We start from the raw sequence: 27975 nt of genomic DNA, 5'->3' as shown, positions 1-27975 counted from the left end.
ATTTTGCTATATTTATACATGAATACACAGCCAGTGAAACTCCACATTACATAAAACCACAAGAATGGGATCCTAATGTGAATAAGTTATACTCTATGTATGTATACTATGTCAAAATGCACTCTGATGTCATGTATATCTAAAAAGAACAAACAACACCCCTGTAATCCCAGTGGCTTGGGAGGCTGAGGCAGGAAGATCATGAGTTCAAAGCCAGTGTTAGCAAAAGTGAGGTGCTAGCAACTCAGCGAGACCCTGTCTCTAAGTAAAATACAAAATATTGCTGGGGGTGTGGTTCAGTGGCAAAGTGTCCCTGAGTTCAACCCCTGGTACCCCCCCCAAAAAAAAAGAGAATGAAATATAATGTTCAAAGTATAGAGATAGTAGTGTAGATATATGGTGATTTATTCCTTCTTTCATTTACTCATTAAAAAATGCCTCTGAGGAACACTTTATCGGCCACATTGGAGTGAGTATGGAAAAAGAAAGAAAGGAAGGCAACATCTTCAGGAGAGAGAGAGAGAGAGAGAGAGAGAGAGAGAGATCACACACACCTCTAGAGAAGAAAGCAACCGATGATTATAAAAATATTTTAGGAGCAAAAACCAAATTTATGTTATAAAAAGTCTGATAGAAGGCCTTTTTTGTTGTTTATTTTCCTATCTTTGGTATGTAGAATAGTGCTTGAAGTCCAGATGTTCTATGAGTATTTATTAAAATGATTGAATCAATGAATTATAAAACAGAACAAGTGTCAGGAAGGAGATGTGCTGAGTGCTATTAGATGTTGTAATTGGGCAGTTCATTTCCATTGGGAAACAAGGCTTCTTTGAGAAGTGCCAGTTAAGATGAGACTGAAAAGCAGACAAGAAGATCACCCAATGAAGGATGAGAATTGAGGTGGCGTATTTCAGGTACAGAGGAACTATCTGCAAATCCATAAATAAAGAAGGGGCATGACGGTGAAGAAGTTAACGGAAGGCATTCTGCCTGGAACACCTTGAGAAGAGAGAGCTGTAAGGATGAAGCAGGAGAGAGGAAGGGGGAAGGTTTAAAAATCATGAAAGTGCTATTTCCTTTTGTTCCAAGTGCAGTAGGATGTCATTGAGTAATTTAAGCAGAACAATGTTTTAGATTTTTCGTTTGGTAAAAGGCCATTCTCACAGTTATGAAAAGAATAACTAAGAGACAACGTTGGAAATGCAAAGTGATTGTAGCAGTGGTTTAGTCAGCCTCCTCACGGCTGTGACCAGAAAACCTGACAAGAACAATTAGAGGAGGGAAAGTTTATTGGGGGGGTCACAGTTTCAGAGGTCTCAGTCTACAGCAGGCTGACTCCATTCCTTGGGGCCTGAAGCAAGGCAGCATATCATGGTGGAAGAGTGTGATCCAGAAAAGTTGCTAAGGAAGGTGAGGGATGGAGTTTGGGAGGGAGGGGGGCGGAGAGAGAGAGAGAGAGAGAGAGAGAGAGAGAGAGAGAGAGAGAGAGAGAGAGAGAGAATTTTTTTTCTCTTCACCAGGACAAAATAAAAACTCCAAAGACATGACCATAGGGACACCCACCTCTTCCAGCCACACCCTTTCTGCCAAGAGTTACTACCAAATTAATCCCTATCAAGGGATTAATGCACTGATTAGGTTAAACCTTTTATACCCCAATCATTTCATCTCTAAACTTTCTTGTGTTGTCTCACACATGAGCTTTTGGGGGCCACCTAGTAAGCTATACCAAGCAGTCAACATAAGATTAGATGCTCACTTGGATTAATGGGCAGTAGAGTTAGAAAGAAGGCAATTTAAATAATACTAATAGTTAAGATTAGCATTTAGCAGCTGGGGTTGTGGCTCAGAGGTAGAGCGCTTGCCTAGTATGTGCAAGGCCCTGGATTTGATCCTCAGCACTACAGAAAAATAAAATAAATAAATAAAATAAAGGTATCGTGTCCAACTACAACTAAAAAGTGAATTTTTTTTTAAAAAAGATCAGCCTTTCGTATGTGTCAGGCACTATTCTAAGTATTTTATATATGCTAAATAATTCAGTTTTCCCAGAAACCATATGGGCATTAAGGTATTAAAAAGAGAAGTGAGCTTTCTATCATTACACAGTAAATAGAAGATCTTGGATTTGAACACAGTCTATCTTACTCTTGAATCCATAGGTCCTATAATCCATTCACACTGGACAGATCAAAGATAATATTTGGAAATATTGAAAATACTTGGTGATAGAGTAGAGAATATGTATGTTGAGGAATATAATGTTGAGGTCTCTGGTTTGATAAACTGACTGATATAAATTTCCTGAAGCCCCAGAGACATTTCTTGACTACCAGTATCATTTGAGCAGATATGCTTAAGCTTTTACAATGGTACGTATAGATTTGGGACTAGATAGGGATGCCAAAGGTGACATTCTGATAGAATAGAAAATAACTTGAACTTATGTATGAGGAACACAAAATATTGAGTTTAAAAAAGATAGGATAAAGACATAAAAAAAAGTTTGAAAAATTTGCTAAAGGCTACTCAAAATATACAGGAGCATTTAACAAAGGGGATGGTCAACTGGAACAACTGCAGATGAGGGATCTCACAAGACAAGAATCTAAAGCCTCTACTGGATTTAGCAGAATGGCAGCATTAATGGTGGAAAACATCAGAGTAGAGAGTTTGAAGAATGAATGAGAGATAAAGAATCAGAGAAGGATGGCTATTAAGGAAGGTGAAACTAAAGGCATAGAAAACAGGGAAGTCAAGGAAGTTAACAGAACATATTTTAATGTTAGACATAAAAGCATATGTGTGTGTTTGTCAGAAAACCAGTAGAAAGTGGAAATAAATGGAGACGAATAGTGACAGAAGTTCAAATTCATAAAGTACAATGGTAATTATAGAACTTTCCCCAACCTCCAAAGTACAGCTAATAGGAGTCCAGAATTTGGCTTTTAATGTTAAGCAGCAATGGATCTGCAGCTTCTTACGGCCTTCTAGTTTTTTTTTTTTTTCTTCTTTTTGCTTCTGGTGGTCAGTGAGTCAGAAGCTATCCATTGCTAACTTACATCAAGAACCATTTACTGGACTCATCTTGGTTATTTTCTGGAGGCCAGGCACAGGATTAAGAAGACTGACAGTTGAGGAAGAAGGGGTAGACAACTTCAATCTTTTGAAATCTCTATATGTTGAACCTCATCTCTGTTTTACTTTACTAATAAACTGCATAAACTGAAGTAGCTTGTTTGTTAATTTTAGTCTTGGATATATATAAGTCAGAAAAATAATCTTTGTGATGTGATGGGAAAGAATAAATCACGAAGCAAGATCTGGAATTTGCCTACTTAGCGATGGGTACTTGAGACCTAAGATGAGGAATAGAGATTCCTATATAGCTCCAGAAATATAGAAAAGGATTAAAATCATTCATTTGCATATTCATTTAATTGTGCATTGAATTCTTATTCATTATACAGATATATATATTGAATGTCTGTTTCATATAAGTAATTCTTTGGACAAAAGGTTCACAGTAAAAATGAAATGGAAAAAATATAAAGTGTTTGTGTTCATGAGGCTAAATTCTAGGGGAAAGAAGTATTAATCAAATACATACATAATAATGTGCATGATGTGTTATCATATTTGATAAGCACTAACTGGGGTATCATATTTGATAAAAACTATCAATCCTTCATCTATAAAATTTGAAAACAGAATTGGTGTTTTGGATAGGAAAACAGTTAATTTCTTAAAATATGTTTTTTGTCTATGAAACAGATATGAAGCAATTGTTTTAGGAGAGACCACTACATGTACCATAATCTAGGGTAGTCAAGCACTATACCTGATGATACATTATTAGCCCCCCAAAAATGTTAACTATTATTACATGCCATACATGTAGCAGACTAGCATATAGTATTCAATTAATAAAGACTTCTTAAAAAACAATGACCCTAAACTTTTAACAAATTTTTCTTTTTAGTAATACATAGCAATAGAGTATATTTTGACAAATTTATATAAGCATGGAGTATTTATTCTAATTAGGTCCCAGTCTCTGGGTTGTACAGGATGTGAAGAATCACTGTGGGTGTATTCATATGTGTTCATAGTAAAGTTATGTAAGATGTATTATACTGTCTCTCCTAATCCTGAACCCCCTTCCTTCCCTTCATTTCCCTTTGTGCTGAACTTGTGTTCTTCCCATGCTCCTTGTTGTGTGTAAGTATTCACATGTCACAGAGAATATTCCACCTTTGGGTTTTGGGGATTGGCTTATTTTGCTTAGCATAATAGTCTTCAGATCCATCCATTTACTGACAAAAGTCATAAAGTCATTCTTTCGTGGATGAATAATATTCCATTGTGTATATATACCACACTTTCTTTATCCATTCATCTGTTGAAGGGCCCCTAGGTTGCTTCCATAGCTTAGCTATTGTCAACTGAGCTGCTGTAAACATTGATGTGACTATTTCACTGTGGTATAATGAGTTTGAATCCTTCGAGTATATGCAGAGGAATGGGATAACTGAGTCAAATGTAGTATGAATTCCAAGTATTATATTCTAAATTGATTTCTGAACAACTTTGTGAAAAAGAAAATTGGTGTGCACTGTGAATTGATAGTCATTATAACTAGATACAGAAACTTTTAATAATCAGAAAGCTCCAGCCATCCAAATGAAGAGGGAAGAGAAAGGTGACTTCAATAATAGTACAAAAAAACAATCGCCTGCTATGGAATCTGCCTACCTAACCCCTTCACTCATGTCAGAGGGCTTCTTGGTGGTGGCAATATTGTCAGTTTGACTCTGTAATCCTACATCATGGGAGGACATTTCTGCGAATTTAAGGTTATATCCACAACCCTTGCCTGTATTCACTAGATATCATAGCTAACCCAACCCACAAGTGTGGCAACTGAAAGTCCCTCCAAACACTGTCAAAATCCCTTGGAGTCAAATGGTCTCCAGGTGAAAACTACTCCCACAATGGAAGTCAGAGAACTTTCTCCAGTTCCTTACCTACTTAGCAACTTTTATAATTCTAACCTAGAATCCTGTAAGATACCTGATATATTTTCCTAGATGTGTGCTCCTGTTAAACCCTGGTTTGCTTAATAAATATAATATGCCTTATTTGCTTTATTCAGAATTTACTGTACATAGGTTCTCCATTTCCTATTCCATTCCACCCCACAAATACAGTTGGTTTATCAAATCAAAGGGGATAGACTGCTGGAATCAAGATATGGCTGATATATAAACTATCATTGCTTTTATCAGGTTCCAGAGAGATTAGATCCCTTTTACACAGTTTCCAGGAAAAAATAATTTAACTGCGACAGCAGAATAGGATCCATTTCTGGGAAGACATATAAGAAGGAAAAATGTATATCAGATGAACATAGAACTAAAAAAAATAAGTAAATGGACATAAATAAAAATACTAAAGAATATTTCAGCACAAAGTTAGAAAAACATAAAGATTTTTGGAAAATATAGGGAAGTTTCCTTTTTTCCAGTTCCTTATCTTTATTAGAATAAGCAGGCACTTTGTTACTCCCCAAGGATATCTCCTTCACCTTTCTTTTTCATTAATTTCCTTTAACTGTCTTCTGCATCTTCCAGTTACATGTGAGAAGAGTTAAGAGCAAAACCTCATTAAGAGTTATTGATGGGAAGACTATCAACAACTGTTTCAAAACATTAGTTACTATTATATTCCCATCAATATGTGCCAAACCCTTACCTAATTTTAGGAAAATGCAAGGGGTAACTAGACAAATATTTGTTATTCACAATGTAATTCAAGTGAATTAATTCCTACTGAGTGGCTAATCAGATCAGTGAATTAGTGTGTGTGCAGCCAATGAAACATTTAAATAATTATCCAGAGCACATTTTTAATTGAAATAGGAAAAAGGAAAAAAAAAGAAAAAAGAAAAACCCAAAACCCAGGGTTTATTTTTGCATTACATTTCATCTAAATTGCCTAAATTTATTTCTCATAGTCTATCAAAATGGACCTTTATTGTTATGTAAGTAATCTGATATGTGCTGCTTTGATTAACATACTTTATGGAGGAGAAAGATGCTGCTTAATTAACGTGAAATGGGAGAACAGAAACAAGGAGGTTCAACGAGCATCTTTCAGAAAAGTAAAAGGATGATGAACAAGAGAGGAAAGAAAAGTGTAGCTCTGTAAAACATCTGTTTATTCCGGTCAAGAAAAATCCCTAACCTTGTTATCCCCATCCAGTTCCTTTAAGTGATTTCAGTGAGTGGAGCAACAGTTCCCTTACCGCTATGCACAAACACTGTTACTTCTGGCTTGAACTGTTTGCTGGGAGACAAATATGCTCAAGTAACTAGGTGGTCAATTTCAGTTCAGCCATGAATCTGGCCAATTCCAGGTGGTTGTGGAGTGATTAATGAGGCAGCCAAAGACCCCAACCTCAGGCGACTTTCGTGGGAAGCAGGGATTTAGCAAGGCTTAAAAGCAGAAGATGGCTGGGCACAGAGCCTGCTTCTCCACCACCACCGCCACCGTCTTTGCCTGTACAGTTGTTCCAGCTGCCAAAGGCTTTCTGGTTGCCGTGGCAACTCTGCGGCTCTGCTGGGAACTCAGAGTAGATCCTCTGAAGTTAGGTACCACACACAGGAGCTCAATAAACGCCACGGCAACTGGGAAGGATGAGGAGAACGAGGACCACCCTCCTGAGGCTAAAGGAACCTTTCCACAATCAGAGTTTTGTTTTTGTTTTTGAAATGAGATAGTTTCTTGCCTACCATTAGTGTCATCCTTTGGTGCCTGGCGGCAGGAGCTAACTGTAAATCCTGTGGCCAGGAGGGGATAGGAAACACTGCTACCCGGAATGTGACAAGCCCTCTCACTCATTCATTCAATTACAGATTCAGCATCTCCCAGAGCTCTTTTGTGCAGAGCACTGGGTCAGGTAGGAGGTGTGCAAAAAGACGAGGCACCGCCCCACCTTCAAAATAAACACATGATAATTAACCAAAATGAACCGAATTCTCCCTAGCCCGGGGGTGGGGGTGGGAGGGACAGGCGATGCCTGCTTCGCCCTGATCTCTCTGGGAAAACAGATTCAGAAGCCAAACCCAGGAGTGGGAAAGAGGCATTTTCTCTGAAACACACAGGAGGGCAGGCTGGGGACTGGGCGGCGGGGGAGAGGGAGGCAGTCTTTCCCTAGGGAGGAGGTCTGTCAAGGCCACTCAAACGTTTCTCTGTGGCTGGGAGGAAGTAGAGGTTTATTTTCTTTTAGAAAAACGGAGCCCTTTTCCCTACTGGGCTCGGTTTCTAGTAGGGGAAGCTCCGCCTCTCTGGGCCACTGATTGGTCCAACTCCTTTTAAGATAATTTATGCCAGCATCCTCGGGATTTGATTGGCTTCCCGGCTTAGTTCCGCTGGGAGTCGCATCCTACCTGGTTAGGAGGTGTATTGCCGTTCCACACTCTCCCAGCTCCTACTCACTGGGCTGCTGCTGAGGTGGGAGGCAAAGTCCTGGTTCGGAGATTGGGCAGTGTTAACAGAAAAAGAGATCCCGATGGGTTCTTGGAAAGCTTTTCTCTTCTCCCCTTTTCTTCTGTGGAGTCAAAGTAGAGGGGTGAGGTTGATGTTCTTATTATTGACCCTGCATTTGGGAAACTGGTGAGTAAATTCAAAACTTAAAACTATTTTTTTTTTTGACATCTAACTCTTTCCCTGTATTTCTATTTCTTTAAAAGAAATCATTCTAAAGAAATTGCATTTCCTGGGGGAACATGTGTAATATTTACCATCATTTTATCTTCTGATTGTATCTGCTCACTCTCAGCATGAAATTAGCTTATTTCTGAAGCACTGAGATTAGTTCAGTTGCTGCTTTTTTTTTTTACTTCAAGCAGAGTACAAACTAATAAAGGTTCAGTTACTGGGAATGGGTGTGGAAGAGTAGAAATGACTTTGCTATTAAATTTAGTGAATGAATGCCATTGATGAACTTTCTGGATGATTCTGCATTTTAAAGACAGAGCTATCTCACAAACTTCTTAACAGCATGCATGGTTTGTTTGTTCGTTGCTTTCCTGTATATATACTGTACTGTTTTTCTCTCTTATTCTTTACTAACTTTCTGGAATAAACCAATGTTTTATAAAATTATAAATCTGGCTAAAATCTCTATCAAGGTTGAAAATGTGTAAATTTCAAGTTAGAAATGACCCTGTATATTTTATTGAAACCAGAGTTGAGTGGGTTTTATTTTAGTTGGCTGTCCACTAGCAATTACAAAATGTAAGGTGATATGAGTATCTTGGCTGTATGTGTGCATGATATTACCAATCACAAGGGGAACAAGATTAGGCGGCAATAGCTTTCAATGAAACTTTGAAATTATTCTGGTAAGGAAATGAAATGCTCAGATGTCATATATGGATCATTTGAAAGAATAGAGGGTGAAAAGAATTAAAATGCATTCATTAAAAAACATAGGCACTATACATGTCTGGTCTACAACACTAAGATCATGTAACTTATTTTAAATAAGTGTCTATATTTAAAGTTATATTATTATATTATATAATTCCTCTTAGAACACGACTAAGGAACTATGAAGATAGAAACATGTCTTTAAAACTGTAGCATCGCTAAAATGAATTATTATTATAATTTTAGTGTATAGCTGGGGTATTTGCTTTTGCCATTACAAGCAAATAGAACAAATACATTTTCTTTCAGAAAATCGAGATTGGATTAAAGTATAAGTAATATCAGCTTTACCGGAAAATTTTTTTGTCATTTGGTATTTTCCTGATTTCACAGTTTCAGTTTATATATACATTTCCCTTAGACTGTCAAATGTTCTATATAACAAACATGTTCATCAAAGAATCATTCCTTATATATGTTGCATCATGATGACTTATTTCTTTGACTATATTACAAAATTTTATAGACACTATTCAAATAGAACACACATCTTCATAGTATTACAAAAGTAAAGGCAAATTTACTTAGTGGTTTTCTGAAGTAACAACCTGTATACTCTTTCTGTTGTTGTAAGGACAACTTTCTCTTTCAATCTAACAGGCAAACCACTTAGGAAAAAATCATGTTTTCCATTCAAGAAATCCTTTAAATAAGTATATTTGTTTTTGAGGATATTTATGTTAAAATAATAGCAACTGGCTCCTAAACTCCAGTTTCTCAGAGTTAAAGAACTCAGTGGTGTGGTGGACAAGGCACAGGCTTAGCAGTATGAATACATAATCCTATGTGTCAAGCATCTATAACCTGTCTGGACTCAGTTGCTTAATCTAAGAAATGAGGGATAGCAGTAGGCATTTATGTTTCCAGTGTTGGTATTCAATGCATGTAAGATTTGAACTGAAACATCAAATGACTCAAGGATTGCTTCACTAGTTTATCTTAGTAGTTCTCAAAAGGGAAATTTGTAAATGTGAGTGCCATATACTTTTTTTTACCATGTGCATGAGTGGCTGTTACACAGTTTGATTGATAAACAATTCATTTTATCATAATACTAAAGATAAACTGCATTATTTCATTCAATGAATATACATTAAAAAACAAATCTGTTGTTATAATTAGCTCTTAGAGCCTCATGAAAGTTTATGCCTTCCATTTATAAAGTAGCTAAAGTTGTGCTGAACTTTTCATGCTTTTAATACTTGGAGATAATTGATGTTAACATGCATAAACCACATACAATCATATTTACCTTTTTCTTTCTTTTTCTGAGGGATCTTTTCAAAACTGACCACAGGTAGTTTTGTTTATAAGTATTTTGATGACATAAAACAAATAAATGAATCTTCACAATCATCTCAAATAATCTGTTTTTGAATTTGCCAAATTGGAAGCTATTGTTTTCTAATTTGTGTGTAGTATTTGGGGGTTCTACCACTAAGTTGCATCCCCAACCCCTTTTGTTTGCTTTTTGAATTTTTAGACTGGATTTCACTAAGGTTCCCAGGCTAATCTTAAACTTTTGATCCTCTAGTCTCAGTCTCCCAAGTAGCTGAGATTACAGAGGAGCACCACTGTACTTGACTAATCTTTGTTGTTGTGTTTTGGGGGATCAAACCCAGATTCTCCTGCATGCACATGCAAGGCAAGCACTCTATTACTAAGCCACATTCCCAGTCCTTGTTTATTTATTTAATTTCAAGACAATATCTCACTGATTTGCCTAGGCTAACCTCAAACTTGGGATCCTCCTGCCTTATCCTCCCAAGTAGCTTTGATTATGGTCAGACACCACCATGCCTAGCTGACTTTTTTTTTTTCCTGCTTTCTTGTGTGATGGTGCTGGGGGTAAAATCCAGAGCCTTCTGCCTGCTAGGCAAGCATTCTACCACTGAACCACATCTCTAGTCCTTATTGTTTCTTATATCTAATCAGATGCAAAACCATCTCTCCTTAATAGTTTTCATTAAAACCTTCATTAAAACATTCCATTAATACTTTCTCTCTTTATTACTTTTCATTAAAAACATAAAGGAGAAAGATTATATTGATTTTTATATTGGTAAACTGTGAACACTGATCCTTCTTTTGTAGCTAAAACCTGTAGTCATGGATCCTGTGTTACATTCATCAGGAGACCCTATGGTCTCTGTTCAAGTTGGTTTAACTTTATTCAGCTTTCTTTGACTTCTTTGTAATGTTGAAAAAAAACATCTAGCTATAATCAGGTTTTCAAAAAGAGTTTAAAAAGCGCCTTGAGATTTTATGTGTTCGAAAATGTAAGCTATGATCAACTTTGATCAACAAGTTATATTTTGAGACAATCTCAAGGAAAACACTTGTTTTTATAGAAACATTTTCCATGAATCAATAATCATACAGTGTAGCATTCAACTTCCCAGATGAAAATATTCAAATATAATTGCTTTTAAAATATACTTTAACAATATTTCTGTGGGGGTGGTAGTGAATGAAAGATTTTTCTTTAGTTGTCTAGATTTTTGGTTTAAATTTCTAATATACTAAAGATAACCAAGAAAACTTGAGAAGAAAATGATGCTTCATGATAATTACATATTTAAAGAACTGTGAGACAACATAATTTTGAAAATAAAATACAAATGTCATAATTGACAAGTCTCTTGTTTGTAAAGTCTTTTAAATTATCCAAAGAAGAAATACCTTTTTTCAAGTTCATTCCATTCTATACTATAAAATGCACATTTGATTAAGTAATAAAAGGAAATGCTTGACATTTCATTCAAACACTAAATAGATTAATATAATATTTTATAGTTTCTTAAATGTGATTAAAATTGCCTTGGGATACAAGAATGAAGATGGAGGCCAAAGAGGGTAGACAAGGAAGGATACAAAGTTTAAAAGTGGCTTTTGAGATATTGAGAAAATGACTGCTATGAGGCAAGAGGAGGAATGGGCTCAAATGGAGTAGAGCAGGCCCCAAGTGGAAAGTCTGGATTTTACCATCAAATTTAAAATCTAGTTTCAGCTTTACCATTTCCCATTGGAATAATCTCAGCCAAGTTTTGAGGCAGAGAGTTTTTATTTGTCATCTATGTTTCCAGATTATTTCAAGACCAAGAAAGAAAATTTGTGCAAAGAACCTATCACTTACTGTTTTGTCTGAAAAAGGCAGAATAGCATATATTATGTAAAATCACAGTAGCATTGATCTTTGTTAAAGTGATTTTAAGTCCAGTAGAATGAAATCCTTAAATCATTGTGTGCAATTTAATACCCTTAGGTTTGGGAGAGATCACTCATTCAGGTATTCAACAAATGTTTATTGAATGCCTGCTGTGTGTGGAACCTAGTGCTATATGCTAAGCTTACAGTGAAAAGAGTACACAGGAGCACTACCCATAAGGCGCCTATCTATCCGCTAAGATCTAGATATATGGTTTTAATCAAAAGAAAACATCTTTTAGTCAAAATAAGTAGACATAGCTCGAGGATTTAAATTCTTGAGGCTAGAAGATGCTTGAGAACAAATCATGATCAAGAAAAGAGAACTGAAGAGCCATAAGATTTCTCATCAGCTGTACTAGAAGACTATGGGGAAATTCTCAAGACAAATATCCAGCTTAGATTATGACATTTAATCAAATTTCCAGTTAAACAGGAAGGGAGAATAAAGTCCAGATACTGTTACTTGCCCATTTTACACATGGAAAAACGGGCAGAGATTTTTTGAAAACTTAATTCTCATTTTGGTGATAAGTGTTGGATTCAAATCTCAAATACAAGTATTCTATGTCCAAAGCCTGAATTTTTAAAGGTCAAACCACTCAGATTACAAATACAATATAAATCAAAGCAAGTAGACTGACTATGGATGAAGGGGAAGGAAAAGGAAGAGAAGGAAAGAGAAAAGAAGAGACATAGGAGAGAAGGGTAAGGGAGAGGAGAGCCATTCTGGGAAGGACTGGGAAAGGAAGGAAAGATAATGTAATTATCCTTTGATTGATAGAGGCAGAGTAAGTAGAAAAATCTACTCTACATATATTATGTACTTTCTGGGATATCATGTACATTGCTAGAAAAATTATTTTAGGAAAAAAAAAACATTGACACCCTGAACTCCTTGATCAATAAAATAAGATTATAGTATAAAGAATTAAAAGCAAGATTTTTTTTTTGTGTGTGTAAATAAGTTTTGTTGAGGAATGGCTACTTTATTTTAAAGGATATTACATAAAATCACAGTTGAATTTATTATGTATATTTGTACAGTCATACCATAACCAAGCAGTGAATGTTACTTGAAGGCAGATTTTCATGCCACATAGAGGTCCTTTAACAAGATAATGGATGCCTAATCACTAGGTTTATTCAAACAGAAGCCTGTTAGCGGTTTCTTGTACTCTGTAGGAGGCAGATAAATTTATGATTTTCTTTCTATTTTTAAACATCTGAGAATTGAATTGTCTCAGTATTAAAATAGTTTGGAAAATCAAGTCTTGTGTTTCAGAAAATAGCCTTAGCTGCTAATGCATTCTGTAAACATACATTTAAAATTTGCCATTTATTTAGCAACTATTTACCCAGAATTTTTTATGTAATAAGGTTCTTAGGACCTGCAGATAAAATGTTAAGCAAGATAAAGTCCTTGCCTTTTGTGTTTCTGTAGTATGAATAGGATATATATACGACTTATGTGAGATGCACAGGACAGAGAAATCTGAGGCCTTGTTTCTGGTGAACTTAATTCTGGTAGTTTAGGTTGAGATGACTTATTAATAGAAACAAGAAAAAAGGTGAAATGTAAGTACTACTGAGAATTCTAGATGAGGTGCCATGAGAATACTAAGGAAGCTGCCATCAATGCAACTCTGGAAAAAGATTGTATGCTGTCAGTTGTAATATGCACAAGTTCAGGTCAATGTTAGTGAAGGCTGTAGAGACAGGTAATATAACTGTGACCCCTGGTCTGGTTTCAGAGTTTGGTAGTTTTTTGAAAGCTTTGTTCTCTGGTCATCTATTCTGTGGCATTAAAATAGTGACATCCTACTAAAGGCTATATAATTTAGTGTAATAGTGAAATTCTGAACTGTGGGAATTCTTTTCTCCCAGAAAACATGTACTGTAAAATTTAACATTTGTCTTTATTTTTGGATAAGCATCAAATGACAAAGTAATGGAGACTATGCTAAGCCATAGAGATATGCAATTAAACTAGATAGTTCCTGCTCTTCAACCTATAGATAGAGTGGGAAGATCAGAAAATCTATTATCAGGATATATTTGGTTTAATACAAACATTTTAATGTTAGTGTGATTTGGTTTCCCCAGATAACATTAAGACTGCTAGAATGGGACTGTGCATGTAGCTCAGTGGTAAAGCACTTGCTTAGACCATGCAAGACCCTGTGTATGATACCCAGAATAGCAAAAACAAGCAATCAAATAAACTCTAGAATGGAAGATTCTGATCTTCAAGTTAATCTTTGAGTAGATTTCTAGGACTATCACTTATAATTATACAATATGTGAATTGCCTAAGTATAGAAACACATTCACCTCTCAGCCATCCTTGATGTGCATGCCAGTATAAAAATTATTTTCCAGCATATTTCACAATGTTTTGAGTAAGGAGTACCTATTACACAAATTGGCCTTCTGATTAGCAAAGTAGTAGCCATATTGGCTGGATTGGATTTCAGTGCTACTCATATCTCTGTATTCTATAATCTATTTTTATTAGGTAAATGTGACTTATGAATATATGTTTTCTTCTGGGATTTATTTACTAATTATTTTTTTAAAACCTTAAATTCATAACTCAAATAGATTAAAAGAAAAGGTTGCTTGTTTCTTTTGTCCTTGTTTTTATTTTCTTCTTTTTAAAGTGGATGATCCAAGACTATCTTATGTTTCAGTCTGATTTTAAGATTCTGAGAGAAGAAAAAATACATATGCTTCTATACTCAGAGGTATTAATTTCCATCTTTTTCACTTTTAAGGTCTTTTTATGTATTTTATAACTTAAAGTCTCAATATGATGATTTCATTTTGCAAAATTTTAGCAGACTTAAAACATTTATCCGATGAATAAATGCATCAGAGATTTACAAAATGTGAATGTCATGAAAGGTTGAATCATTTCTTAATCTAATCTATGTGCTAGTAGGCTTTATGGATACAAACTAAAAAAAGAAAAGAAAAAAAAAAGAAAAAACTAGGAAACAGAGGATTTTAAAAATATACTATAATGATATTGTTTCCTTTCTCTTCTTTCAAAAAATATCCACATAGAAGTCGTTCCAAAAGAACATTTATTATCTCTGGATATTCACCACATCTCTGAAGACTAGTCATGGAATATATGGTTTGTAGTTTTCTACACACTATTTTAAATAGCACAGTTGACCTGCAAAACAAAGTAAATAAAACAAAAACAAAAGTTCAAAGGTTGGCAAAGAATGTTGTTTTATTAGTAGTATTTGTTATTATCCTAAGGATCAATCATTAAACTACAAAAGTTTCAACTGTATAACCAAAAACATTTAGAAACCATTTTAATAATTCTTTTTTACAATCTAAATATATGCTACTGTATCTACTAATTTAAAAACTACTCTGTTATTACACTCTCCCTTCTTATTAATGATTAGAATTTTATATTCCTGTGTGTAAATTGATAAACTATGTTCCAATAGGCTTAGGAATTGCCCCAAATCCTTTTTGAAACCAATGAAACATTCTGTAATAAAATTATAGGTACCTATCTACCTTTGTAGATCAGTAAACCTATTTTATTTTGTTTTTAATGATAGAGTAGCATTCTGCATTATAGAGGTATAATTTATGAAATCATTCCATAATGAATTATCTCACTTGCATTTTGTCTATTTTAAACATTTCATGTGTGTCTATCCATGCCTTTTATTTCAATATATGTATCAGTATTGTCAAATTACTTATCATAATGCCAATCTCACATTCTGTTGATGGTTATAACATATACCATTTATCCATATTATTATCACTACTTGATGTAATGAATTTGTTAATATTTTGTCCATATCACTAAAATTTTACATTTTAAGTTTACTTTCTCTTGCAGTATTAGCAAAATTTAATATATTTTTTGCTTTTTGCCCTCTGAATTATTGTATATTAGCTATATTGTAAATACATGTCAGCTGATGTTTTGTCTCTAGCATTGACTAAAGTGATCTATGCCATTCATGAATTCTTTTAATTTTTTTTTTTTTGTTGTTCCTAAGTTGGTTACCGATTACCACTAATGGTCCCCTCACCCCAAAGGTCAAAAAAGCATTTTCAACATCTTCTTTAATTGTTTTACACTTTATTATACTTTGTTCTTAATTATACTATGTGAGTTAGGAACATTATTTTGATTTCTTCTGAATTAATCAGCATTTCCATACAACTTGATGAATAATTTAATTGTTTATTTATAAATCAACTAGTAACTTTGATCCTATAATAGATTTCTATATATTTAAATGGATTAGTACTAGTATCAGAAAATTAAAAAATATGTAAGATTAGCTATCATAATTCTCCTATTATGCCCAATAGATATAATTGAAAATGTCTTAAATTCACCTGAATTTTACCTAAAAATAACACCCTGAGTTCTCACATCCTTTCCATCCATTCACCTATACTGTAATTTTTAAAATAATTATTAGACCCTTAGAGTGTGTTGAACTTTGGGCCAGATGCCAGTGATGTCATATTGAATGCCCTAGGCCCTTTCTTATAGTTGCTTAGAGCTTATAGGGTTCATAAATAAATAAATAAATAGTTAACTAAGAGGCAATATGATCAATATTCTTAGTTTATGCTACTTGTGCCAATGAACTAGAAGTAAGAATTTGGGCAAGTTACTTAAACCTCTCAGAAACTCAGTTATCTTCATTTATAAAATTTATAGGATACTTGTTTATTTACTCATTCATGCAACAAACAATTGTGTGCTCACTTTGTGCCAGACATTTTTCTAAGTACTGACATTGCATCAGAAAAAAAAGAGAGAAAAATTCCCATACTCATGGATCATGATGAGAACTAACACAATATGTTGAGAATGCTAAGGTTATTGTGAAAGAGTGAATTTCTTTCATTTTAAACAAATTTTAGTATAAGCAAGATCAGAAATTCCACATTTAGCTCCTACTTGATGAGTGCATGCCTGGACCACATTAAGCAAGTTGAACTAGACAAAATTGTTTTCCAGTTCAATAGAGTTAGCCAAACATCATCTTCACAGATGATTTAGTAATATATCTAACTGAAATCTTACTGTACATTGATAGAGCAGAAAATTTTAAAAATTGACTTAACCCTGGTAGGATATATTGTTTGTTTCTTTGTATAAGAAATTAATTTACAAATAGTTTATATTCTTAATAATCATTAAATTTAAAATATTGGCTATCCTGAGCTTAATTCAGTTGAACAAAGGAGGACCAACTTGGTTTCCTAGCTTAGGAGTCATATATGAAGAAACTATAAACTCATTTTTCCCTGTCAGCTAAGTTTCCCCTGTATTATATAATTCTGAGCATTTTTTTTCATTCCATGCTTATCATCATCTTCCATTAAGTATCTTCCCCAAGTATTTCAAACGGAATCAAAACAAAACTTTTCTAATGCTACTTCTGATAGATGTTTAAATATTTCATGAATGCTCAGAAGGCACTAGGAAACCTATTGGATTTCCATTATGTTGTTTAGAGTCTTATCTTTCCTACCATCAATATTTTTCTACCATACATCAGTATTTTACCAAATATGGAATTAAATTTTCATTTTCTTATTGGTCTTATTAAAATTGAATTATATCACTACTTGTACAATAGATTCCAATGATAGTTCAATTAAGAAAATAATGGTCATGATTACAAGTCATTTTGAAGGTCAAAGCCTCTAGTAGAAATATTGTCCAATTGGAAAGTTCGTAAAACATGATATTTTTGTAGTTTTTGAAAACAAACTAATAAGATTACAGTATATCTAGACAACACAAAATAGGTTAGAGTTACTGATATTTCAAAAAAAAATGCTAGTGAAACTGTCATTTCTACTCAGTGGTCCCAAACTCTACAATTTGGGATCACAGTCATAATTGCTTATATGAGATACAGAGCAGAAGAGTCAAAGAGAGAAAGAGAAGAAAGAAGGAAGTAGGGGAGGAAGGGAGGAAAGATAGAAGAAAAGACTAGGAAGATAAGAAATAACTGACAGTGAGAGGGTGTATGTGTGCATTTGTCTTTGTGTGTGTGTGTATGTGTGTATGAAATTTAGAATCATTGCATTGAACTACTAAATAATAACTTTTGCAATCAGGTTAAAACATTTTGCATTATACATATTGTTATGTATTATTAGGAGAACATCACAATCCTTGTATTCATACTACTTTGTAAAGAATATTTAAAATTTAGCTGAGAAATAATGAGCTATAATGAATTTATAATTAACGAAAAGTGAAAAGGAAACTATATTAAAGAATGCAAAGGGGGAGCAGTGGATGGTTGCAAAATTATTCAAAATAATGACATCATGGTGGCTACACTGGAACTGAAAAGATGAACCAGGTGATCCTGTACCATCATTCTTCCTCTGTTATCATTTTCACATTCAGCCTCATCACAAACTTGGAAAATGATTGTTTAAAAATATGTCTAATTATTTTATTTGACTTACAAAATCTTAATTAAAAATGTTTCCAAGTTCAGATAACAAGTAAAGGAGGTATGAGGTGTAACAAAATAAATTCAGATACCTAATAATTACTGCATTAAAAATATTGGCCATCCTGAGCTTAATTCAGTTGAGCATACTAAGACTAAGTGTTCTTTCAGTTTTCAGCTATGACCTTATGAGCTTTTATGAAAATTGGAAGTAGTAAAAGTGTTCTTGCTAGAGTATATTTTCAGTTAATAAAGCATACTACTTTAAAATGTTGTTTGTTGGTAGACAAGGGTACTTTCTGCTAAGGAACACTGCATGTAACAAGCTTTACCACTGGCTACCCCACCATATGTTAAATTTAGGCAGTTAATGGAAAATAGGAGGCATATTCGTTCTCCTAGTCATCTTGCCTCTTCCCTATCAATATGAAACGAAGCAAAGAACATAAACTCTGTTTGTCAAGATCTTTTGTAGTAGAAGATACTTTTTATCCTAAAAACAATTAAATATTTTTAAAACTGTGCTTTTTATATATTAAAAAAAAAACTGTGCTTAAGCAAACTAACTAAACAAACAAATATACGAATGACTGACTACCTGAGCTCTAGTGAAGAATTGATCAACCAAACACAGAAAAATTGGGAACAGGAAAGTCCTGAGGTCCAGGTAGCAGAAATCCCTGCATTTTCCTTCTTGGGCTAAGCCTTTAACTGAACTGCACTACAAACTAGCAATTTCTGCAATCATTGGATAAAATTCCCCAAGGGCAGAAGTGAATGACTGCCTCACTTAGAGGGGTAATGTGTCTACCTTATTCTAAACAACTTAGCCTGAGATATAGGTCCCTGGGCTACCAATAGGGCACATCCATGTGGGTTGTTTTTAGATGAATTCAAATTAAAGCAAAATAGGAAATTATATGCAGAAGTGTCTATAAAACTAGCTATTTGTGACAAGGGAACTGGAACGTGGAGAAGAAAATAATTTTGGCCCATCTTTTGCTCAGAACATGATTTTTCTATTGGTTTTGTTTTTAATGATCATATAAGATTAACTTGGAAGTATTTTCAGCAATACTTTCTGAAACCAGAGATGTCTATCTGAAGATAGACAATATGATACTGATCAAGCCATATTTGATGTTTACATTAATGATGGCTATATCCATATAGTCAGAGGTTTATGTTTGTGTAATATAGGAAGGTTTTAAATTTAAAATATTCTCTCAAGTTAGCAATTGCCTTTAAAAATATTTCACTTTGTTTATTAATTATCACATACTCCCAAACTTTCCACATCACCATAATGTTCAGGTAGCCAAGATAGAGAGCCATAGGACTCTCTGAAATGCAGAAACTCTATTCTCCTTCAATAAAATAAATATAAATATAAAGATATATATATATATATATATATATATATATATATATATATGTATATATCTGTGTTATTCTTCCTTCAGTCTCAGCAAATTGACCTAAGCTTTCATTTCACTTTGTTTTGTTTTTAGCAAGCCCACATCTGCAGAACATGCATCTTTTTTTTTTTTAATTTGCTTTGAAAGTATGCCCCTAACTTAAGAAAGGACCATTTTCTGGCTCGCCCAGATATCTATAGCCATGTCTTTAATTTTATGATTTGGATTTTAGCATTTTTCTGGGTTATCTTTAATGGTGGTTAGGACTTTATTTCTTCTCTCTTCGCTACTTTTGGTTGATTTCTGAGAAACAAATGATAGCATGTCTACCATTTTCAGAATGAAGTCCTAAATTACCTGTTACAAAAGCTTTCTAATATTTGTTCATCATCTAAGGATTCACAAAGCTCTAAGCTCTAAAAGTTGAATGATAAAACTGTCTCAAAGATATTTATAGACTTATCATATGTTAAATCACACTATCATTAAAAATTATTATTAATACAGGATTTAAGCTTCCATCTTCTATCTATGTGCTTTCAATCTTCTCTCTATCTTCTATCTCTGGAGATTGTTTTGTTCACTTTTGTTTCCTCAATATCCAGGAAGATTCTTGGTACACAATAATCACCTACCAGATATTTTTTCAAATGAAGTTGAATGAAATTTAATGAAATTTTTTAAAAAACTAATTGGAATATAAATTTCATAAGGTCCAATGACCAATACATATAAATTAGCATTATTCTACTGTACTCACAGATTATTATCTATATTTTATTTTACTAACAATCAAGAAAATATGATGAAATAAAATTTAGGCACTATTTCACAGCCATTAAATAGGAAAAATGAATTATGCGACTATACTTTAATAATTTACTAGTTATTTGTATATTTGTGTCATTTAGGGATCCATATGTAAATCAAAAATATAATAATTAGCTATTCATACTAATGATTAAATTTACTATAATACTGTACCACATTCATTATAACAGTTATAATCATTGGAAAGAGAGGTTTTACTCTTTGAGCTGGGTGTTGGGTTCATAAATAGTTGATTATTGCATAATCTACTGTTTTGGAGTTCCTAAAATATTGCATAGTAACCTCTTTCTGCCACAACCTACCATCACATTTAACTAGAAGATATTCTTCTAAGTAACTAGTAAAGGACCTGGTAAGTATGATCATTGATACACCTGAATTACTTAATTATGCTCATTTTATATGTGATATGATAATTATTTGGAATTTATTTTGTTATTAAGTAGTTATGAGAACTTAATGAAATCATATACTTTTTCAAAATTCCATCTCCATTTTTTTTCTTTTTTGATGTAAGCAGTAGTACACAACAGTTTCTAATCATGTGAGCACTTAGAACATTGTATGTTCCTAAAGATGCTTAATGGGAGGGCTAAAAATTTAAAGCCTATAGAAAATATCAAATTTGAAATTGTATACATACTTTTTTCCCCCAGTATAACCACTTATGTGTGATTTTACTCAAGTGAGTAACAAACCCTAATGATGGAAACAAAGCATTCTGGTTAATTGTCTATTAATAATAAATTGACAGTACAAGCAAAATGTCCTAGTTAATTGTTTTTGATGGTATTAATATAAGAGTGATAGTGATAATCATGATTTCTGTGTCTATATTTATTCATTTTCTAAGTGTAAAATGGCAAAACTCAGATTCCTTGTTCAAGTGTATTTAGCTAGTATGTCAGTACTGAGTTAACCGATTAACTTGTTAATATTTATTAACAGATTTTTTAGAGAATAAAACTAGGGTAACTTCAAAGAATAATAATGTAAAAAACAAATTTGTTTTGTAAAAGCATAGAAGAATTTTTCACCATGATGATTTAATAATCAATTAATTAATATAAAAATGTCAAAATGTGAGTAGAAAATCACAAAGTATTTATTATGTTTTTCTCAATCCTTTTTAAAAAACAATGTATCTACTTAGTAAAAGGAGCAGCAATTGTTTCTTTTTTCAAAGAAATATATAAATCATCATCAGTGCATTTAACTTGCAATTATAATATGTTTGCTCAAACGATGGAGGAAAAATTTTATCAGTATTCCTTCAGGCTTTAGTGATATTCCTTAGGCAATTCATTAAGCTACTCTTGGTTTCATCACTGCTTTATTACCAGATTAATGGAAGAGGCTCCCTCAAGTGTCAGAAACAGAACGTTTGCAGTTACTTTTATGTGAACTATATACAGGGTGACTGCATAATTTGTCATACAAAGTAGGTCATTTTGTGGTGAGAAGGTGCTATTAAAAACTATTCCAGGACATCAGTTGTAAATCAGGACTGATTGGGCCAAACTTCAGTGAATATTTACCTTTTCATGAAAAATGGACTATATTAATTGATTGACCTGCTTTAGACATATTTTCCCTCTAGTGGAAAAGATGGTTTCTCTTCATGTATGTATGGCTTAGTCCTCTTCTTGTTTTGTCTTTACTTAAATCATCTCTTAGCTATTAATTAAAAGCTCTTATTTGTTACATAAAAGTTAAACAGTCATTAAAGCACTTCTTACATCCCAGTGGCTCATCCCAGAGGCTGAGGCAGGAGGAGTGTAAGTTCAAGGTTAGCCTCAGCAACTTAGCAAGGGCCTAATAAATTTAGGGAGACCCCATCTCAATAAACAAACAAACAAACAAATAAAAAGACAAAGGTTGTGGAAGTGGCTCGGTGGTTAAGCATCCCTGATACCAACAACCCCCCCCCCAAAAAAAAAAAACCAACTTTCACATGCAATAGTTTCTTATATCATCTGAATATATATACAGTATTAGAATAAAATAAGTAAACAATTTATATGACTCAAAACTTTCTTTAATAAGTAGTTGCAAGTTATAATTGCAGAATGTACAAGCAGAGGCCTTTAAGAAGCTGATGCCAATATGAAATTAGACATGCAAGACAAATTTTTTAAAAATTGTCTAGGAATCATAGGAGGAAGAATGTTGAGTAGGCTTGAGAGAAGAGAAATTTTGGTAATATGCATGTCTGACATCTATGAAAGTAGAGGGTGGAGAAGGAGTTTGGGTCAAAAGAGTCTCAGAGTGTAGCGAGCTTCTAAGAAAGTCTTGCTAGGCCAGTGGAGTTCCTCCAAGGCAAGTATCCTTTTAGAGTAGCCCTTATTGAGGCAAGAATGGATCTGCCCTACTGCTCCCTCCACATTCAGTTATTGCCTGAAAGCAGCCTGGGGCAGCTTGGGTCTGCACAGACTGCCAATCCTGAGCACTGGCAGCCAGGCTGGCAGGGCAGCTAATGTTCCCAGTCCAGAGAACTGAAGGGCAAATTTTCAGGGCTGCCATGATAATTTTCTTGACAGAGAATAATGCCCTGCCTCTCTCCATTAAAGTCTCTATTTAATTATTTATTTTGTATGATTAGATATTTATTTCAGAGCACTTTCTGGTATACAAAAAGCAGCAATTCATTTTAAGGTAGGCATTCCTGAAAAATTAACTCTTTTTTGTGTATTTATATTATAAAATGTATCCAGGAAAACTGTTGGCTACTATTAACATACAGAAAAAAATAAATTTTTCATACTGCCACTTATGTAGAATATTAAGTGTGTACATTATAGTGTTTTCACATCAAGCATTTTAAATTATTTTACATAGATAAAGGAAAGAGATTATTTTGTTATTTTCATGCAATATTGAATTATGAACATAATTTCATGTTTTTAGAGACTTTTACCATCAATTGAGTGGATGTATACATTCTATTATGTGAGTATGTCATTTGTTGAAACCATACTCTTATTGTTTTAAAATTGTGCTATCACATTAAACTGTTATAAGCATTATTGTGTGTAATGTTCTCTCTATTGTTTGAGTAATATTTTCCTTTATTAGAAAATATGATCATCTAAGTTAGGAATATAGTGTTATTTGCCTTTGTATTCCCAGCACTTCATGCATTTTTAATACATGGTAATTCCTCCATAAGTGAATTAAAACACTGGGTCAGAGACTGAGCACATTAGAAAGTCATCTTCATCACAAGTGTGATTCATTGAGAGGATTATTTAGCTTCCCAGAACACAAGGGCTGAGAGACTAAGCATTCTAGCCACACACAATCCAAGTAATTCCCAATTACATACCATAACAATTTCTGTGTTCTTTTGAATTTGGAAATACAAAACCCAACCCCCTGTATTTTTCAATAAAAATAACATGAGATGATGCAGTGAAACTTCAAAGGGAAGAGAAACATGTCTTCAAATTAAAGCAATCTTGTTTTAAATCTTGATTGTATCATTAAATAACTGTGTGCCCTGAAGATTGCTATTTTTTTTTATCTGTAAAATAAGTATAAGGGCCAGGTTGTGGATCAGTGGTAGAGTGCTTGCCTGGCATGTGTGAGGCACTGGGTTCGATCCTGGACATCAGATAAAAATAAACAAATGAAATAAAGGTATTAAAAAATAAGTACATAAATATTTATTTCATGAAATTATTGTGGATTAAATATCAAAATGTGTGAAAAAAATGACAGACAGTTCTTAAAACATAGTAGGTAACTAATGTTATATTATAGACACACAATGGCTAATCACAGTGAAGACATCAATCAATATAGGAAACAGTTTTTAAATTTGCATTATCAGAATTCTAAAAGTATTTCCATTTAAGTAGAAATAATACTAATTTATTTAAAATAAGTTGAAAATCATATTTATGAAACTAATAATTATCCAAATGAATAGTTATACAAAATACATAAAAGTTATAAAAACTTCCCAGCCCTCTAACAGAGATCAAGGTATCAGGTGTGCTATGACAACTGTTTTAAAATTTATAAGTACTGGGCTGGGATTGTAGTTCAGCGGCAGAACACTTGCCTAGCATGTGTGAGGCTCTGGGTTCAATCTTCAGCATCACATAAAAATAAACAAATAAAATAAAGGCATTTATCCATCTATAACTTCAGAAAAAAAATTAAAAGTACTATTTAACCACAATAATATCACTACTATTACTAATAATAATAAACATAAAGTAATTAAGTATTCTGAAGTTAATTTTGATAGCTTACAGGAAAATTGTGGACAAATTAATTGATAAAATTTTTTTCTGTTATTGGCAAAATGAGAAAAGATGGCTTTGTGATATTATTAGTAATGGTTTTCTTTACATCTGTGCTATCTGGGAAAGGAGAATATAAATCACTATGAGCTTATGGTTTGTTGTATTGCTACTGTACAAAATAGAAAAAAAATTTTCCCTTGAAATTTTCATTTTAATATAATGTTGTTTCAAGAAAAAAATCAACTTTTTATAAATTCCATGACCTCCCTATATCTATTAGATATTTCATTCTATAATAGGATTCAGGGCTGAAGGGAAACCTAAAATTTGGGTTATTGCTAAAAAAGCTAACTAGTTAAGAAAACACGCCACCAGAGATTCTTAATAGTTTAGATTTTCACTGTTTTTGATTAAAATACTATAAATATATATGTATACATATATGCATATATATATATAAATATATTTACTGTTTTATTTGTACATACATACATACATACATAGACTGTTTTTATGTAGGAAAAATAATGTGAAATTTTTGAAGAAGATATACTTCACCAAGCTAAATATATCAAAATAATTCCTGTAAGAGAAAATTTAAGAAAGTCTTAACTAAATATGAAATAAAAGTTGATCTTTATTCTGTTTGTAACAGTTAGTGCATCCTTAGAAGAGTGAGGTCAATGTCTTCAGGATCATTTATAAATATTCCTCATATTGAAATAGCAGCTGAATTCACAATAGCTACACTGTGGTACCTACTTAGATGCCTATCAACAGATGAATGGATAAAGAAACTGTGGTATATATATATACAATGGAATATTACTCAGCATTAAAAGAGAATAAAATTATGGCATTTGCAGGTAAATGGATGGAATTGAAGAATATTATGCTAAGTGAAGCAAGACAATTCCAAAAAAAGTAAAGGCTGAATGTTTTCTCTGATTAGTGGATGCTGATTTATGATGGGAGGGGCATGGGAAAAATGGAGGAACTTTGGACTGGGCAAAGGGGAGAGTGGGGACGAGTTTGGGGGGTAGAAAAGATGGTGGGATGAGATGGACACCATTACCCTAGTACATGCATGATTGTGTGAATGGTGAGTCTCTATACTGTGTACAACCAGAGAGTTGAAATGTTTCCCTCCATTTCTGTACGATGAATTGAAATGCATTCTGCTGTCATGTACAACTGAGTAGAACAACAACAACAACAACAACAAAATAAATAGTATTCCATTGTCATTGTGTATGGAAGGTTTCAGAGTATGAGACCTGCTATATTAGCAATGTTACTTTCTTTGTTCAAGTTGAATAATTTCTCATAGATTGTTTCCTCATCTGTAAATCTGTGAAATGTAATCATATGAAAGGCACATACCCTTGATAGTTAGCCTCAGGCGGTACCAGGGAGCTTCCTGTGTTTGGATAATATGCACATTCTCTTTACTGAAATTATATCTTAGGAAAGATTTTACCAAGGTTATCTGTTCTATTCATGTGGCATTGGTGGGGGGAACTGTTGAAATTTTGGTGTAGTTGAATAGAGGTATGTGTTAGTTAACATCTGTTGTTTGTTTTTCTCAATCATTACATGAAAATACAAGGGACCATAACAGAAGCTGTTAAACTGTGGTAACAAACAACTCTCAAGCCTCAGAGGCTTATAACCACCAATATTTATTTCTCACTCAGGCTGTATGTCCACTGTGATTCACCTGTGGTCCTGTTCATGTCACCCTCACTCTAAGAGTAAAATAATTGAGTAAACTTTCAGCACTATTGGTCTTTTGGCAGAAAGACAAAAGAAACACAATCAACTACAATAACATTAAACCTTCTGCTTGATAGTGACATGTGTCACTTATTTTCTGGAAGCCAAAGTTTATCCCAGTACACAGCTGAATTCAATAGGTCAGGGATGTACAATCCTGCAGAAAATGGCATTATAGGTAATACAACCAAGTTAGAAGTTAGTGGTGTGAGAAGTGAGAAGTATAATTCCTGGACAGGAATGAGAGGAATGACATGGAGAAAAGTAAGACATACCCTTATCTATTGATAATAATTATAGAATTATTGCAAAGATGAAATGAGAGTAAATTCTTTAAAATTATGTTTTCATTACTTTGTTAATACCTGGGTTAGACAACTTTTCAAACTTAACAAATATCTGAGATAATCAGCTTACACACAGAAAAGGTTGACTGGGCTCAAGTTTCAGCCCAGGGTCAGCTGACCTCATTACTTTTGGACTAGTGGCATGGCAGCAAGCTACTTGCCCCGTGGCATCCTGGAAGCAAAGAGAGAGGAAAAAGGCAATGGAGTCCCACCATTCCCTTCAAAGGCATGTATCCAATATCCTAAATATTCTCCCACCAGGCCGTACCTTTTAAATTTTCCACTACCTGCCGCTAGTGCCACAGGCTGAGGACCAAACCTTAACACATAGACCTTTAGGGGACGTTTAAGATCCAAACTAAAGCAATATCTAGTAAGGATCAAAGGAGATGGGGCTGCATTTCCTAAGATGTGTAGGTCTAAATCAGAAGAGATCTGAATGGATAGTGTAGAAGACCAACTAAAAATATTAAGAAAAGGGTTGGATATTTACTACTGGAATATACTTGAATATATCCATGAAATATATGTAAACAACCTAGTGGAATACAGATGTATTTGATTCTCCCAATGTTCACATTTAGTCTTTTGGGCCCTTTTCACTGGGGCACTAGATATTTACTAAAAGAGGGTGTATTCTAAGTCTAGGATAATATTTCTTAAATAAGGGTGAGGTTACTCATGTGTAATAAAAAATTGCTACATTTGATGACTCCTAGATTAATATCTACATTACTGCGTATTTGTACCACAAGTTGGAATTAAGCTGAATCTTTATACTTGATAAGTACACAGGTGCGGCAGGGACTATTAACTGGGGAGTCAGTTTTTTTTTTCTCAGTTTTAGATTTTGTCCTTTCATCTTCAGTTTTCTCATATACAAAATAAAGGCAGGGGGTAATTGGATCTCTTGGTTCTTTCTTCTAATCTTATAATTTGATAAATATATTCTTCCTGTCCTTTAAAAGAATATGTGCAGAGGATGAGTCATTCACTTGTGATTTGATGATCATGTAATCTTTGACAAAATTCTTGGAATAAGATATTCTGTTTTTTTTTTTTTTTCCCATTTAAACTGAAAGAGCAGAAACATGATAGTGTATAATGCTTCTACTTTTTTTTCCTTCAAATATTTCTTTATGCATCTTTCCTTAATGTGTGTGTG

The 27975-nt window shown here is 33.5% G+C and overlaps 1 protein-coding gene across 2 annotated transcripts in view; it reads left to right on the top strand.

Annotated features, from left to right (window-relative positions):
• The first annotated feature begins 7573 nt into the window (after window positions 1-7573).
• Window positions 7574-27975, top strand: part of Gabrg1 (gamma-aminobutyric acid type A receptor subunit gamma1) — a 74608-nt gene continuing 54206 nt past the window's right edge. For both annotated transcript variants that reach the window (XM_076864435.2, XM_076864434.2), the window contains exon 1: window positions 7574-7677. In XM_076864435.2, coding sequence (XP_076720550.1) covers window positions 7574-7677 — 104 coding nt within the window. The remainder of the gene's footprint in view (window positions 7678-27975) is intronic.

Source organism: Callospermophilus lateralis, chromosome 8 (genome assembly GCF_048772815.1).
Source record: "Callospermophilus lateralis isolate mCalLat2 chromosome 8, mCalLat2.hap1, whole genome shotgun sequence".
Taxonomy (NCBI): Eukaryota; Metazoa; Chordata; class Mammalia; order Rodentia; family Sciuridae; genus Callospermophilus; species Callospermophilus lateralis.
This window is presented reverse-complemented; position numbering and strand designations above follow the sequence as displayed.